The 17,697-nt window shown below is 36.3% G+C and overlaps 1 protein-coding gene across 1 annotated transcript in view; it reads right to left on the bottom strand.

Annotated features, from left to right (window-relative positions):
- The window catches only part of CWC27 (CWC27 spliceosome associated cyclophilin), a 123,217-nt gene that overhangs the window by 3,615 nt on the left and 101,905 nt on the right, over window positions 1–17,697 (bottom strand). The window contains exon 13 of the mRNA XM_082337513.1: window positions 15,192–15,295. Within this exon, the coding sequence (XP_082193639.1) occupies window positions 15,192–15,295 (104 nt within the window). The remainder of the gene's footprint in view (window positions 1–15,191; window positions 15,296–17,697) is intronic.

The raw sequence follows: 17,697 nt of genomic DNA, 5'->3' as shown, positions 1-17,697 counted from the left end.
TGATTCTTGGGTCAGGTCAAACTGTGTCCCAGGTAGTTTGCAAATTAGATGCAGTAGATTCAGACTAAGCTATGTTTACTTCTCTCCAAGAGCTGAAAGAAGTCATAGTCTCTGACTCTTATTTATAACTTTCCACGGAGGTGTTCCCGGCTGTGATTAAAAATAAGCCAATATTAAGAAACTTTTTGATATTCCCAGAATCAATTTCAGATGTACCATCTCATAGGTAAAGCAAAATAAACATAGACTGTGGTGGAGATTTTAAAAAAATATTTTCCTGATGTGAACTTCAGCTTATTTTTTGCAAGTCACACATCTTCCGAGGTAGACCTGTTTTGTATCTATGTAAATGGTAAATCACACTTAATACTATTTTCCAAAACCAATTCAAATTGTTTTCTTTTTTTAGGAATATGGTAAGTATTTAATAATTATTTCTATATGATTTATTTGAATTTACAGTAATCTTACTCAAGCTCCTCCAACAAAAGTTTGCACTTGCATAATTTTCCAAGGGCGGAGTTAGGGCTGCGATTCCACAAATACAGGTTGCATGAGACTTTTCCTTGTTCGGTTTGTAACTCTCTACCCTTCCACACTGGGTTCCAGGGGGAGCTGGCTGCCCAGTCATGCTTCTGTAGTCACTGTGCTGAAAGCTCTAACTTCAGCTCTTCATTTCTGGTCTTCAGGAACCTACTAACTTGTGCTTATCACTGCTTGTTGACAGTTCATTTTAAGCAAGTGAGATATATAACTTTAAAACACACTTTTTCTTCAAAATTTAAAGGATGAAAGGTTGTCAGTTCTCCTATGCAAAACTCGAAAGAAAAAAAAAAGTTTTACAGCTTAGTTTTTTTTGCTCAAAACTAGTTTTAATAAAATAGCTTGCCAAACTGATAATTCTGGGTTTAAAGTATCTAGGTGTGCAAATTGTTGACTTTCTTCAGAAAAAGTAACCACAAAATTATTTTCTTAACCTCTTTTATTAAGATAGTGCTGCAAATCAGAACCAGCTATCTCAGCACGGATTTATTGCTGGAGAGGGTTGATTGTTACCCCGGAGAGATGACAGCATCCTAAACTTTCACCGTTGTCCTATCCCATGTAATGGGGGAGCAGCTGTTCTGCTGTACTGCACTTCTTTCCTTCAGTGTTACTAAAGGATATTCAGTACTTGGCTCTCTTCTGTATTCCAAAAATTAAATGTCTTGAAACATTAGAATGAAATACCTGAATTCATTTAAGGTGGTTTCAGAGATTGCACAGGTTTTCAAAAATATGTGGATACTCTCCTGGCCTAGTAATATTCTCAGATAATGATTTTTGCAACAGTCAGCAAACAAGACTTCACAGTTACTAGCAGAGTAGCTCCTATATGTCCTTAAGCTGTGGTAACTAATACATTACCTTGGTGATCAGTTCGATTACTTTCTAGGAGGTAACAAGTGGGAGAATGTTGGCTGCAACTGAAGCTAAAAAAGAAACTTCAGCACACCAGAAACCATTCAAGAACTATTACAGTACGATTAAACTGTGTGTCCAATAGTCTAGCATAGGCAACACCGTATTGGCCAACTGTGCATCAAAGAATGAACCCCACCTACACAGTGCTCTCCATGCAGACTCAACCAGTTTATTCAGGAGACAGATCATGTTCTCTTGAACTACTCTAGTGAGACGGTACTTGTAAGAAAAGATATGATATACAGTAATCCCTCTGATTTTGAGATGCGTGAGCCATGCTTGGATCTGAACCATAGCCAGCTGCTGACAGGTGGCAGTCATGTTAACTGTAGCATAAACAGAACTCTGGTATCACAACAGCTCTGGCCTTTCCAGAACCGCCCTTTGGGACAAACCGAAGTGGCAGTCAGTGAACTGAATCATTCTGAATCTCAGCAAGAGCAAAGAAGCACTATGCTTTTGCACTAGTGATGAAGCTCGGATCTCCAGGTACAAATGCACTGCATGCATCAGTGATTTTTATACTAACTGAATGAAAGTGCAACGCTGCATTGCTTAATTCCACAGTTGATGATCTAACTGACACAGCTGTTGGCTGTTCCCAGCTCACCTGCTGCCCATTCAACCTTCCTTGTACAAGTGTCTCCACACAGCATGCCCTCTGGTGCCTCTGCCACTTCAGTGGAGCACCTGGGACATTATCTTGCACTCATCTATGTCAGCATTTTAAACAGCTGAGCTTTGCAGTAAATCATCAACAGATGTGGACAAAAGTTGTATTCTGCCAACTCTGTTGTGAGGGTAGTAGCTTTTGGCAGAGAAGCAGTAACTTCTTAAGCAGTTTTAGCTAGGATTCATTTGGAGGTGCTTGCATAAAATATGGCAGCTTATGATATATCCTTTGTTTCTGCAATCAGTAGGCAACAAGAAAAAGTAACATGCAGCTTTTCACTTCCCAGATGCAGAACAGTATGTTACTAAAAATGCACTACTTACAGACAGTACATCTAAACCAGTGCTCAGAACATGGGCAAAAATCACACACTGCTTCTAAATGCAGATTAAATTAATTAAGCTGCTAATCACATTGCTATAAAACTTACAATATCAGCATTTTGCAAATTATTGCTACATTTCATGCAAGTTATTGGTTCTCTCCATCATGATGCTTAAAATGAACAAAAGCAGGAGTAAGTATCTGCGTCAAGAAATTCAGTGCTGCTTCCTGCATTGTACAGGCTGTCTGAAAAAAGAGAGACCAATATAGACCATAACTATTAGTATTACCATTCGTTTCAGAGTTCAATATTGCTTACAAGTAACATGCTGCCTTCTTGTCTCACCAATGAACCATATATTTAAAAGAAAAATAATGAGAGGTACTCAAGCACTACTGTTGTCCTTAAATTATATTCTGCCACTAACATTTTCCTTCAAATATTGTAAATGTGTATGTTAAACTGTAAGCATTAAAGTAGGAAACATTATAACACTTTCCTCCCATCACTCTCATGATACATAGGAGTGGATAGAAATGTAGCTCATGTGAACAGAGGAGAAAACAGATGAGTGAATCCACAGATCAAAGCAAATGAGCTCTCTCCCCAAAGGAAAAAAAAAAAAATTTGGCTGTTCTGGAAGAATGAACTCACTGGCACTCTTTTCACTTCCAGCAGAGTAGCGGGTGGCACAGGAAGAAGAGAGACAGTTGAGAAACACTGAGAGACAGTTGAGAGACCAAAAAGAAAAATAAATTGAGGAAGGTAAAGAGTAAAAAAAGGATAGGAATGAGAAACAAAAACAGAGAAAGAGAGACTGACCAAAATGTAAATAAAATGAAGAAAAATGTCAAATGACAATTGAAAACAAGCAAAAATTTTGAATTGAGGCAAGAGAACAAGAGTACAAACAAGACAAAAAGAATGTCAAAACCATAAAAAAAATGGGAAGTGTGAAGGAGGAAATACTTCAATAACAACTAATCTTGTTCCCACCTTTCTTCAGAATTGAGATGCTACAATGAAAACAAGCCTCTTGGCTCAGGCTGCTGTCACCATTCCTTGCATAAGACTGTCCCAGAGCTTTACAAATAATTTTGTAAACACAATGCAGCAGGAGAGAGGAAATATGTTTATGTCTTTAATGAAACCTGCAACCATCACTAAGTGCTTTGTGCAACACAACTCTTGCAGGCAAGTTCCCTAGTTTCTGTCTGCCCTATCTCACTATCCAGCTTTGTTTTTCTTTTCATGTAAGAGATAACCCATCATCCCTCTTTTCATGCAAAGGAGTCCTGTAATCCAAGTTTCTCTCTTACAGATCATGAAAAGAAAAATAATTTTTTCCAAGTACTTGAAGGAGGTTCTGATTCTTATAGCGATGAAGGTTGATAGCATAAGTACTGCTACAGACACAGTCTCAAACCTGAATTCATCTCTTTAATTCTCACTGTTTCACACAGCCACTGCTATCACAAAAAACATGTGTACAGGAAACAAGCTTCCTTGAGTATGTTTTGTCTCATTTCCTCATGGTATCGGAGCTGTGCTAAATTACCTATGAAAGCCCATACTCTTCTGTAGCACTTGGTATTTAAACCTTCCACTGTATCACACACTGTTCCTGTTTGAGCCTAGTTTGCCAAACCAGGTTTGATTTCACTTTAACAAAGTTTATAATGCCTCCTAGAAATAATCTGTGGGCATAGGTTTCTGCTGTGATTGTTACTGCTAAGAGATTTCACTGTTTCTTGCTTCACTTCTTGTGTCCACTGTTCCACATTCCTTTGTTCGTCTTTCCCCATCTCCTTTCCTAATGATCTGACCACTTGTCCCTCCAATTTTTTGTGCTTTCATAAAACCTTATATTTTTCAAATTTATTAACTTGCTATTTAAAAAGAGAAATAAGATTTGCTATTCAGGTCTAGCCAAATTAAAATAATTCGTTGTTCCATAGGAGTTTCTAATATTAAAAAAATGCTTAGAAGAGTACTGAGAAAATTGCTATAGATACAGATATTTGCCATATTGCAGTCAACTTCACAGGTTAAGTATTTAATTCTACATTAAAATAATAGTGTTTCAATCCATATTAGTGAATATGGTACAGAGCACAGATTTTAGACTGAAATTTAAGATTTCACTATTGCTATAAATACCCCCACCCCAGCACTCTCCTGAGGGTAATTTCATTTCTGCAAGACCCGAAAGTGTTATTTTCTAGCTTTCAGATGAATGGAGTACTATTAGCCTACAATATTTCAGCATTCGGATGTTAACAATGGAGGTAACGTATTATTGCTGCTCTTGCACAGAGCAAAAGTCTGTACCACCTTCCTTCCGTCAAATTCTAAGCAAGCAAAACTGATAAAAATATGCTTTAAAAATATTATACAAAGTCAGACTGTACACTTCTGTTAACTTGGACTAGCCCTTTGAAACTGTATTACAAGTACTGGAGGATGAAGACATGGGTTTAACCTCTTCAGAATAACCAGCAAGTTGTGGGTCCTCCATAGGCCAAAGAATGAATTGTTTATATTTTCTCTTGGTGTAGGCCTACAGCATAAAATGATCAGAACAGAACTTTTGCAGGTATTTCTAATATAATACTTTTTTGAGATATTCTATTTGAATGGAGATTTGAAAGAAGATTTAGTTGTAAGTAACCTTCTAAGAGAAAGGGAAAATCAACTACAAAAAAGCTCATCCGATTCAAAAGATAATCAAAGCACTGGGGGAAAAATGTGATTAGTTCTCATAGTATCAGAATTAGAAATATGTAAAACTGTGATGACTTAAGATTTTAAGCAATAAATATTTTTCTATAAAAAATTCAGTTATCCTATTTTTATATTGCATCTGTTTGGTAACAATTACTATATCGTACATTTACACTATATCCTTGTCCCTTTCATAAAAATATTTAAGTAGTTTGATGAAAGAAGCTGGGTGCTTTAAATAGATAACTGCTCCTGGTAGAGTGGATTGGTATGGAAGACTATAATGCAAATTCCAGATGTTGTTCCAGACAGTGTACCAGTGTAGAAAAACTTTACACAGCATTTACTGTAAGGACATGGGAACCGCCATACCGGAATAGACCAATGATCCATCCAGTCTAGCATCCTGTCTCTGGGAATAGCTTGTACAATACCTGATACTCTAAAAGTCAGCAAATAGTCTCCCCAAGTTAACACAAACAGTCAGGCAGTATAGTATCACCAGAGCACAGAGTTGGAGTGAAGGAAAGGAGAGGAGAGCATTTCTAGCACAAAAATACTCAGATTTTCACAACATTCTCTGGACGCCCTCCCTTCTCTTTTGTCCCTCCCTCTCCCCATTCTGAATATGTCCAAATCGTTACTGTTCAAACATGTCATTGAATGAGATGAAGTTGGGGTGCTTGAAAAGGTGTGTAAATATGCAGGAAGCTTAAGCTAGGCTATTAAAGATTTAGAAGATTATTTCTTCATTCTTCTCTAGGTTTGCTGGCAATAAATAAAATGCAAGATTTCCAGACAGTAAATGTAATACTAGATATCCCCTGAGTAAAGCATGGATCATCTCTGAATTTAAGTCAAACAGGAGTCGATTCCAGGCCCAGATGCCTAGTCCAAATAAACTTAGACATGTAGGAATTAACAAAAAATAAACAAACAAAAAACCCACCCCAAATGCTCTGAGTTTCTCAAGCATGCCGAACAGCTAGAAGCAATAAATACACAACTTCAGCAGAAGAACAGTTCGTTAATACAGAATTACTGACTGAAGCAGTGGGCTAGAAGCTAGCATTTACATATCAAGGTTTGACCACATTCTAGCAGTAGAGGGGTGAAGGTGGAGAGAAAACTGGAGGGAAAATAAAAAAAATTACAGCAGAAGGTTTTTTTTTCCCTTTCTCTCTTCCTTTAAATGTTAGTGGTGATACTAAAACCCAAACAAACACTTATTTTTTGCCAAACAGAAAAGAAACCCCTCTTTCCAATGTGTTTCTAATACAGACCTCTGGCATTCATTTATCCTTTGTAACAATCAAGTAAGTCTTTTGTCAACTTTTTTAAAATGTAGTTGAGTAAATCAATGGCCTTAGCAGGAGAGACCTAATACAGAGCCAGTTTTTCCAGACTAGTGGAGGAACGTTGGCTCAAGTCTGGGTGGGAGGAGGGGAGCAAACATGGCTTTAATCCATCTTTGTGCCTCACTGGCATAAATTACAGCAGCACTTTTTCTTTCATTCCCCAAGCTAGCATCGGCATGTGAAAAAAGACTGCTGCGTAGTTTTCAGGAGCTTACTGTGTTTGTCACAGTTAAGCTTCTGCAACTCAGTCTGCAGAGACTGGTGCTAAGCTTGAGGAAGCCATATTTCATAATCCTCAGTCTGAGGTATTATAGCAAAGAAAGGAACTGTATTTTAGAAAATGTGTATAAAGGTAGGTTTATGAAAGAAATATAACCAATATTTTTAGGTGTTTATCCAGAAGAATTTCACTATGCAAAATTTAACAGTAGATGCTGTATTAAATAGGAAATCCTGGAATAAAATGTGGAAGACATTATCAAATTTACATGGAGTAGATACTAACAGTGTGCATCGTGATTTAGTTCTTAATATAAATTAAATCTTGCAATAGAAAAAGAGTCTAGCTAATTTCAACTTACCTGATTCTGAAATTGCTATTTCAATTAAAAAAAACCCAATCCCAAACCAATTCTAGCCTACTCTCTATAACACACATTGGAAAAGCGGTGCCTTGATACTTTTTTTTAGACCCAAATCTTTCTCTCTCAGCCACAAAGCCTTTTACTGGGAGAATACAAAATAAATGAACTACTCTGTGTTCCCATTCCTAACTGCACCAGATTTCTCACTGAAACCAATGCTAAATATTCTGAGAGAAGTTTTCCTTGTATTAACAACAAAAACATTTTTTTTTGAGAAGATAAAGGACGTAACTATTGACGCTGGATAGCGAATACCTTCATTGAATATACAAATTTATTTTTTGTTTGTTCTGGAGTAAAATATAATTGTCTCTACAACCTGGATAAAAAAAACTACACAGTCAAATTGCAATGAATGTCCTGGCAGAAAGGGCTTAGCATTAGCACCCAATGTTGTCAAAGTATTTAACTGGCTTCAATGGTAGTTTTGCAAAATTCAGAACTGGGAACAGATTACAGAATTTGACATATATAAACCAGGCTGCACTTTAAATGGTTAGCACTGAACTTCAGTGAGGTTTTTGTCCACAGAAGCAATAAATTAATAAAAACAGACTCATTCCCTTTATTTTTTGCTATAATCAGGTGATCAGATCTATGCAAAGCATCACTGTGCAAATCAAAATAATATTTTGTGTACAAGAAGAAGATATCTTTAAAAGCCTTCTAAGAGCCACAAGATTTTAAACAGTCTATTTAAGTGAACAGTGCCATTAAATTCCCTCTTGAACTGTTATTAATCCTCGCTATCTTACATGAGCTTTGTCATGAGTAACTAAGATGACAATAGTCATTGCAACATTAGTAATTACACAACATGCACATGAAACAATTTATTAAGCAAGATCTGAAATGCCTTTTTGTTTGAGATGGAAGACCTTTACTCTCACATAATTTTCACAACAACTTTTTGACTGTAAGTTGAAAGGTATTTTCAGGCATTGACTTATTCACTTTGATTTAAAAAAATGCCTATTTTTCCTATCCCTCAAATTAACCAACATTTAGAATAGCTCAGACTCAACAAAGGTAACTAACCATAAGAATTTTAAACTGAAAAAACATGTGAAAAACTATTGCCTCATTCCAAATTCCCATTTTACTCATTCTTTCTTGTCCCACAGTATATCTGAAAGCCGAATGGATTTATGTTATTTCATATCAAAAGAAAGAGTAAGTTTCAGAGTCTAGACATCCTCCCAGAAATACTTAAGTGACTGTCTCATTTACATTTGTCGCTTAGTTACAGCTATGACAGTGTTCCACGGGGAAGGAAAAAGTTGATCTCTTTAAATTAAGAAGCTTTGTAGTTCACATCCAACACCTTACATTTCACCCAGGAAACACCACAGTAGTTCAGTTATGAAGCACTGGCATCATGTGCTATTAATTAAATGAACTATGTAGCATGCTGGCAGTCACAGTCGAAGTCTAAATGGCTGTAGATTGCATTACTGAGAGCAGACAGAGGCCAGTGATGAGATCTGAATCCAGAAGAAGAAATCCTAAACTTCTAGCTGGGTGCAGAATGAAGGAAAAATCACTGAGCTCCACTGTAACACAAACTAAAATCCACTGCAGGTCTACTTGCAGCCCTGACTTGTGAATTGATGGGATTAATAATAGACCAAACCCCTCTACTGAGGATGATACAAACTTTGGCTGCTTCCCTAGTGGCAACAATAGTTTAAATGCACTTCACGTAATCATGTTCACCTGGTAAGGGACAGCTTTCACATGTTAATATCCCAGTTTCTACACTGAATATTAAAGGTCCAGCAGGATGAACTGGGCATCCTCCATCAAATCCAAACTGAACAAGTAACAATAATGTAAACCCATACTTATTAGGACTCAGATTACCACCATGGAAAGAGTTTTCAAGAAAGAACAGAATATTGCCTTAATGCAATGTTCATATACCAATACCTCCTGGTGCTCTTCTAGTATTTGCTGCCTATTAGCTATTATGTACTTCAACTAAAAACCTAGTTTGTTTAGAAGTGAACGGCTGGGCATATCTTTAAAATCAATCCACACAAAAAAAAAATCACCATGATTTCCTAGCCTATGTGTCTTCCAGGCTTTATAGGGTACTGTAAACTTGATTGGTTCAGCGTGCAATCTATTTGTTTTTTTAGTGGTGTGGAGTGCTTCTCCTTTTGAATTTTGGGTTACTTGATCAGGACAATTAAGCTTTAAATTCAAGAATGGTACCGGAGTTGGTTTGTAAACCTTCTTGTGCATTCTATCTGTGAAAATGCACAAACAATGGGGACCCTTCACAACAATATGGTAAGTTGACTTGGCAACGAGGTGAGCTTTAAAGAAGGAAAATGGTGGGTTCTTTTCTGCAGAAAATTCCACCAGCTCAAAAATTGTCAGGATTGTAAAATTTCTCATAGGAATAGAAATACTTCAGTATGTCAATAAATCTAGCAGTTTCAGGAAGCCTCTGCTTGTTTTTAAAGATCAGAGAGAGAAGAGTGTAAGATAGTCCAGAACTTTGGTTAAGGATATGACAGGTGGATTTTCATAGCAGAGAATCTGTTCCACAGAGACCAGTATTCCATCTGGAAAAGTGTAGATATATATTTCTTACATTTCATAAGGATGTAAGATTGGTAAAAATTCAGCTGGAGAGCCCTATTTTTAGGAGTAGACAGCCATAGTTTAATGTCAAAGTGAAAAGATTAATGTGGTAGGGTTAGTTAGTTCACTTCCACTTATGACTTTACTGGAGAAGAATATAATTACAGAACGTACATATAATACGAAGTTTTGTAAAGAAGACGTTTGAAAGTTTTGGAGTACTTAGAATTTATGTGATTTTGGCAAACAGGAGTAGTAGTATGAAAAATAGGATACAATTCAGAAAGTGCAATGGCTGAATTTCAATAAGAGCAATCAACAGCATGGGTACAGGACAGAGCTAGGTTAGGCAACTGTTCAGTAGGAAAAGATTTGTGGCTTAGAAGGGATTGGAAACCAGGCATGAAAGAAGCAATGACAAATAAAGTAATCCTTCCACTCAACGCTGACAAAGACTTAGCTGAGTGTTGTATCTAGTCTCAGATTTCACACTTTGAAAGAGATGAACCACTCAGCATGCCCAGAATTACTTGATGGGAGGGTGTTTCAGAGTACTAATTATCACTCTTATCCTATTTGAAGAGGAATATTTTGCACAGATTAACTAAAGCAATCAATCTTGAATATACTTGATTGCATCTTATTTTTTTTCTCCCATAGCTGGATTCTCTCTATGGAAAATATTTTGTTGTGTTCACAGGATCTGCATCATCAGTTTCATTATCTGCAGTTGTCATAACACTTTCTGGACTGAAATTTGGCATCTACTATAGCTGTAACTATTTCATATTACAATCAGATCCCTGAAGCAGCGCTACAACCTGACTGGGTGTCACATGCATGCAACTATATGTATACAGCAGTCCAAGTCCTAAAGAAGATGAGGAGCAGCAGTGTTCTGTATAAAGTGTAGCTGTGCAGTGTTTTCACTTTCAAATTCAGGCCTATCCAGTAATCCAGATGGGAAGTAGCAAGTAGGTTAATTATTCCAGCTGGGTCTTCTGCTGTGACATATTTGGTTTTCATACTATTAGCAGATGATATCTCACTGCTGCTGTGACGGATGTTACCTACATTTTGGGGAAAAGTCTTCTTGGGTAACACTTTAAGCCCAGAATGAGCAGCTGAGTTCTACCAGATCATCTCTACCTACCTCTGCTGCACTCTGTACAACCTTTGTGAAAGAGAAGAATGAAGTCATGCATCTGACTCTTTCTTATTTGGACTGTAAGCAAATAAAGAATAACTAATGATCAAATAGTACTGAAGATACCTGAGAAATCATTAAAAGAAAAGCATAAGCAATAGTTCTCAATATAGAACTATAGGGACAATAATGCTTGTGCCTGGAAGAACTAGGATCAAGCACGTCTTCCTGAGGTACCCAGATGCTGTAAAAATGTGTCTGTCCACTTGTTTGCAGACATTTTTATTGTTATGAGAACCCATTCTGGCAGTACATACCATGTTTATTTTGATACTTTTGAATTCTGTAGGGGAAATTGGATTTTGATTGCCGCAGACAGATACATATAATCGTTCTCACATAGAGACTCTCACTATTCGCAATAGAATGTCTCAGCAAAGATTCTGGTATTTCATGTTAAAACTTAGTATTATGCATTTCTTTCAGCTCTCTTCACAACACTTCCTCAGATGCCTTCTTAGACAGTAAAATCTGGTAATAATTATCAACCACCATACATACTGTTTACAATAGAGTCATATTTCTTCTTTTTTTCTTGCATAAAAAGTAGAATGCTGCTGAAAAGTGCCCAAACGTCTGCTATGCTCCATGCCAATACAGCAGCTCAGCCAAATATGCAGAGAGAAGTTTGCCAAATAAAAGAAAACATAACAAATTGGTAATGGTTTCTATCTTGACAGAAAATGAAAATTATACCTCAATGTGTGGCCACTCATGTGGACACATAAAAATGTCTGAGAGGCAATCATTTTACCTCAGATAACACACCCTGACAGTAGAGCAAAGCATACTGGCAGGCTTTCACTTCCCATAAAAACAGCAACCATGACCTACAAAATGGCCTGGAGGAATCACATAATTCGTGCACATCATACATGCATATGCCATACACTAATTGTATTTAATAAAATCAAGTAAAGTAGACCTATTGTCTTTTGAGGAGTAGACTTCAATTAAGAAAGAATTTTAAAATGTAAAGTCAATATAGTTATCTTAAATATTCCAATACAACAAAGACACTGAAAACACGAACTCTTATCGTAAAGTATGAAATTTAACTTTCCAAGTAATTCTAACAATCACTAATAGCTTTTAGAAGACTTCATTCCTTTGTTAATGTTGTATGTGTTTATAGTCAATTTGTGTAACAGGTACATTTACCTAGCTTCGAAGTAAATTCTTTGAAAATAGATTGTCTCATCTGTAAAGTTAACACGCACACTTACTGCACTGCAAAATTAATAATATGATGTTAATTATTACTCTATTATGTAGTTTTATATGATTCTAAGTCTTTGTTTTAGTGCAATTCTGAATGCAATATGATTTTCTGAACAAAAATACAACTTCATAACCTGAAATTGCAACACCGTTCAGTATGAATTACTTACAGAGAAAAGAATTATCGCCAATTAGATGTCAGTAGTTAGATAGGAATAGGAAAGATAGTGATTGGACTCTATAAAAGTCTTTAAAAGACTGGTTATATTACTGTGACAAGAAAATATCAGGCATGAAGACCAGTCCTTCAGGTTCATGGAAAGGCTGCATAACAGAGGTTTAGACTGGACATGGGAGGTTTAGACTGGACATGGGAGGTTTAGACTGGACATTAGGAAGCATTTCTTTACTGAGAGGGTGGTCAAGCACTGGAACAGGCTTCCTAGAGAGGTGGTTGATGCCTCCAGCCTGTCAGTGTCTAAAGGGCATTTGGACAATGTCCTTAGTAACATGCATTAACTTTTGGTCAGCCCTGAATTGGTCAAGCAGTTGCACTAGATTACCACTGTAGGTCCCTTCCAACTGAAATAGTCTATTCTATAATTCTTGGAGAACTTAGAAACACATTGGTAGCTCAGAAGGATTTCAAAATACCAGTGAAATCCAAGGACCTCAAAGTTTATGCTGCATGTTATCCCTCATCCTCAAAGAGCCTGAGATAGGAGAAGACATAATGAAGGAAGACTACGTGGTTTGAAGAAGCAACCAAATAGATGGTGACAAGAGAAAACTTAAAATAATAGCAAGTTCGTAATATGAGTTATCCTGAAAGGGGCAAGATTTAGGAAATTATTTTCTCTGTTGTTTCAGAAACAACAATCCAAAGCCAACATGTTTGTGCTTTGATTTATCTGTTAAAATAGCCAAAGAATATAAGCAAAGAAAGCAAGGCTGTATTTCCAGATAAAGGAATTAACATTAAAAGTAGAAAGAAAATGTACACTTCAGAAACCTAACTTGTACTTATGTTTTAAAATTCCATGTTCAGTTCTTCTTAGGTACATTAAATAAATAAATAGAAAGAGAGACAGACAGACAGAAGAGACAGAGAGGTTTTGGTTAAGTTCTAAAGCTATGACAAATGCTCGGTTCTTCCTTGGAAAAAAAAAAAAAAAAATTAAAGATGAAAGCAGACTACACTAATGCCCACAAAGGAACACTGAAAAAATAAATGCACTCATTACACACTACTCATGTAAAAATGTTGGTTTATAAACTGCAAGAATTCTACACTAAGTGCTATCCTACTAGTGTTAGTCTTTCTGCCATATGTGTGTCTGAAGTTTTCTGCAAATCCTAGAATTTTCCTTGTGAGGTTTCAGCTCAATTCAGTGAAAAGCAAGAAGGTGTGAAGGTAAAGTTGCAGAATCTGTGTAGCTTTCTCTTACTAAATTAAAATGTATGCAATGATTCATTATGTATATGATACAAACAAGAAAGGCAAAGTTATCTAAGAGCGATCTGAAATTTTAGTCTCATCAACATAACTGGTCTCATAATTTGCAATTCAGCTTACCTTTCATGACCTACAATTTTTTAATTGTTGTTTAATTTTTATGGAATGTATCCTCAAATAGTCTTAAGATATTCTGATTCAATATACAAAAAAATACACATTTTTATTATATAGCTTACTGTAACTTGATATGTAACTTACAGATAGTTGAAAAATTTCATTTCAACATGTCAGAAAAAAATGTGAGTTAAGATGTAAAAAACATTTTTCCTTCCATATATTATCTTCCCTCACCGTCTTTTTTTATGGTGTCTTTCCTCCTTCAGTATGCACATGTTTTTGATTTGTAGAATGACAGTAAAAATAACTAAGTTATTTAGACAGTTTGCATTTCCTACGAATGCTGTCTTCTCATCTGAGAAAAACAACTTCATTAACATGGTTATCTTACAGTTTTGCATGAGTCCTGTCAAAAAAGATGCAGGATACTTTAATCACATTTAGTTACATCATTTATTTTATATTTTAAAAAGGTGTCTAATGTACCTGTTTGTACATTTTAGTTTTTCTCCTTACAGTAATTCAGTTTTTTTCAGGTCTAGTTACTGGTGCTAGTTGGGAGATTACTGGGCAGGTAATCATATTGGTGTCCCTCTTCCAAGAAAGGAGCCTTTAGGAAGATCATAAATGTAAACCTGAAATATTTTCACTTAATAATTTTAAGTTATCTGAGATACAGAATATTGGTTGTCTTAAAACACTTGCCAAGAACATTTTTAAGTTTTCTATTTTAGTGGTGGTTTTGCTGTAGATGTGATGGCTTATGCATACAACTAAGGAAAAAATTGTAGGCAGACAGCCTATTTCATTAGACCAGCTATATTGCTCGCCTTATAAAAAAAGATGACCTGTCCTTACAAAACATTTTTGCTATTTTTTTTGCTTTTTTCCTAGTCATTTTATGCAGATATTTTTATTATAATCTAACAGCTTGCCGTCTAGGACTTCAGGGTCACACTTCAAATCATATTGATTTTTACCCCCTTCCCTACCTAAGGTGGGTTCTTTGGATGGAAGATGAACATGAGACAACACAGTACAAGTTGCTTCCTTGATTGGGAAGTGTTGAGGTCATAACTTCTGCAGTGCTTTATCAGTTCCAGTGGTACTCTGCTTCCTTGGGGTCACCCTGCACTTCAGATGAGCCTATCAGTCTTTAAAATACTTAACACCCCCAACACAGAGTTTTAGTAGGACTTAAAACTGCACAAAGCAAAATATCTTCTACACTCCCAGCTTGTTTTCCAGAGTGCTAAACCAGTACATATTAGCTGACTCCTGCTGCAGCAGCCGTCTTCACATTTGGTGTTTCTGCTACTCCTTAAATTCTTGCTTAACAGTGAGACTATGTTAGTGCAGTAGGATTTCCAGCAGTAAACACAGAAATCCAAATCCAAAAAAACTCACCATCCTTCGTCATTATCTACTTCAGGTTCAGAAACCTCATTTTCAGGAGTTTCTTCAATTGCCTGGGTTAACTTTGATTTAAATCGGTCCAACAGTGCCAGTGTCTGAAATTAAGTACACGGTTTTAGAGAAGTTATATATATTTATACACAACAACAGGTATATACAACATCTTTAAATTATTGTTAGTTTGAGAAATCATACAATGAGATGGAGGAGAGATCTTTCATATGAATTTGAAAGAAACTGTAGAGGCAAGTGAGAGCGAGAGGCAGCAAGAGTTGGGGGTAGGGGCAAGAGAGCGAGAATGCATTGAGCGTGCCCATCAAAGGAACAAGTGAGAGCAACCGAGCAATGTTGAGGCAGCAAAAGCAAGCAGGGAGGGCACCCCACAGGTGTGAGAGGCCACTTGTCTGGCCATCTAGTGAAATCAAAATGCATATTAAAGGAACAAAAACTTGTGGCTACTTACAGAATAAAATAGCTGATTAAACAACACTGACTGGTGACTGTTTGAACCTGCTATTTTCTTCTCATAAAGCAATCCATTATATAAATTACAGATCATTCAAGCTTTGAAGACCCAGTTTGATTGTTATTTCTATACTTTACATTGCTGATCTTCTAAATTATGTACTAACATTGAAAAAAATTCAAAACTTTTGACTCAGATACAATGAGCCACCTTAACTAATCCTACAGATACAGGTTCTTATGCTGCATACATTAAGCTCATACTGATTTATATTTGGTATTCTATTCTCCAGGTGACATTGCCTTGTCTTTCAGCTACAACAAAGTCACCAAGTCTCAGGTGACACCTGAAGATCACACAGCAGATCTTGTTTCTGATCACCTGGAATGAGATTTTGATTATACAATAATTGTATGCCTGAGCCTTGTGATGGGAGAGGGGGTGCTTCAAAAAAAGGGCAGACCATAAGAATAATTTGCACGGCCCACAGCTTATTTCTTGCTGATATTTGAGACACTCCTGGAAAAGAAAGCATCAGGGAATAAGTGCTTGACTGAATTTACGTGGCAGGCTACATTTGATCTGTAGGTGATAGGTTGGCCACCTATGTTGTAAAACACGTCTGTATGGCTGTTTAGTTTTGTTTTGTCAAGTTTTCCAAATTTAAAAGAATAAAAACTAAACAAGAATAGAAAACAGAAATAGGAAATACCAGAAGTGTTCACTGGAATCAAATTTCCTTCTGGGAGCAATCTTAACTTCAGGAGTTTCCTGGCTTTTGAATTCTTTAAAAATATTTTAGCACTGCCAAAGGCATGTTTTGGAGGGTTTTTTGCATTTATTTTCTTTATTTTCTGTTTAATCTTCTGTTTAAGATGGGAGAGAGGAAAATTTCAAAGATATTTGGGCCTGCAAATCATTCAAATTATATAGCTTTCCATACTATTGCAAACAAACCCCATACTTGCAACATCTGAGACAGCAAATCTCTGCCTAGGCCATCTGAAGAAAACAAACTAAGCCTTTCTACATAAAATTGTGACCAACCAAAGCCATGTTCCTTGTGTCTTGTCTAATTTTCTTTGGTGCCAGCATTCCTAAACAGACCTGGTGACAGAAATAATGTTGAAATATCTTAGTAGGCATTTTTGCAGTGAGTGATTAGATGCCATACTGTGGATCAAATAACTTTATGAATTGACCCTTGTAGAATTATAAGGTTAGGACTGCCAGTATCTGGTATTGTAAGGAGACACATACCTTTCCCCCTTTTTTTTAACTCTTGTACAGAGGATGGAAAATGGTATTGTGCTGTACGACCAGGTAGGAGGGATGCAAGGCTAGAAGAGGCTCTCCGTAAGTGAAATGGATTACAACGAACTTGATTAATTATTGTTGAATAGTTCCCAGCAGGGTTATGTAAATAAAAATTAAGATCTACTACACATCCCTGTCATCTCACCTTGTTTTCCTATGATGTCCACGACAGGGCTGATATAAATTCATTAGAAGTGGTTTTAAGTCCCTTGATCCACATTCCCAACAGAACTTTAGAACTCTCTGATTCAAAGTTAATGGCCTTTTGAATGTACAAAGTTTCCATAAACTTAGTTTAGAGCTAAATCAGGTTGCTGCATCTATAAAGGTTTGCCAACCACTGCTTTGAAGTGATTAAGCCTCAAGTTTCCAATCTCTTCTAGCTTCAGCAGATGAATATGATCACTTTCGTAACTGAACTGACATGCACTTATAAACCAATGCGTTTGATGTACTGCACAGATTTTAAGTTAATAGTATTTTCAACTTCGCAGGCAGTTTCATACATTTAACAGTTTCAAACTTTCCTATTTTTGAAAAACAAGTATTTATGTCAAACTTTACTTTGCTCATATTTGCGTACTAAAGTCTACACTTGCCCTAACTCATATTGAAAAATAATTTTCATTATATTTAAAAAGGGTTTTTTTTTTACAGTTCAGTTAAAAACTGCTTCTGTTCCTTTCACAACACCAAAAGGTATGGATGAATTTA

This window comes from Platalea leucorodia (genome assembly GCF_965183815.1).
Source record: "Platalea leucorodia genome assembly, chromosome: Z".
NCBI classification, from domain to species: Eukaryota; Metazoa; Chordata; class Aves; order Pelecaniformes; family Threskiornithidae; genus Platalea; species Platalea leucorodia.
Note: the sequence above shows the minus strand (reverse complement) of the source record. Positions and strands in the feature narration are given on the sequence as shown.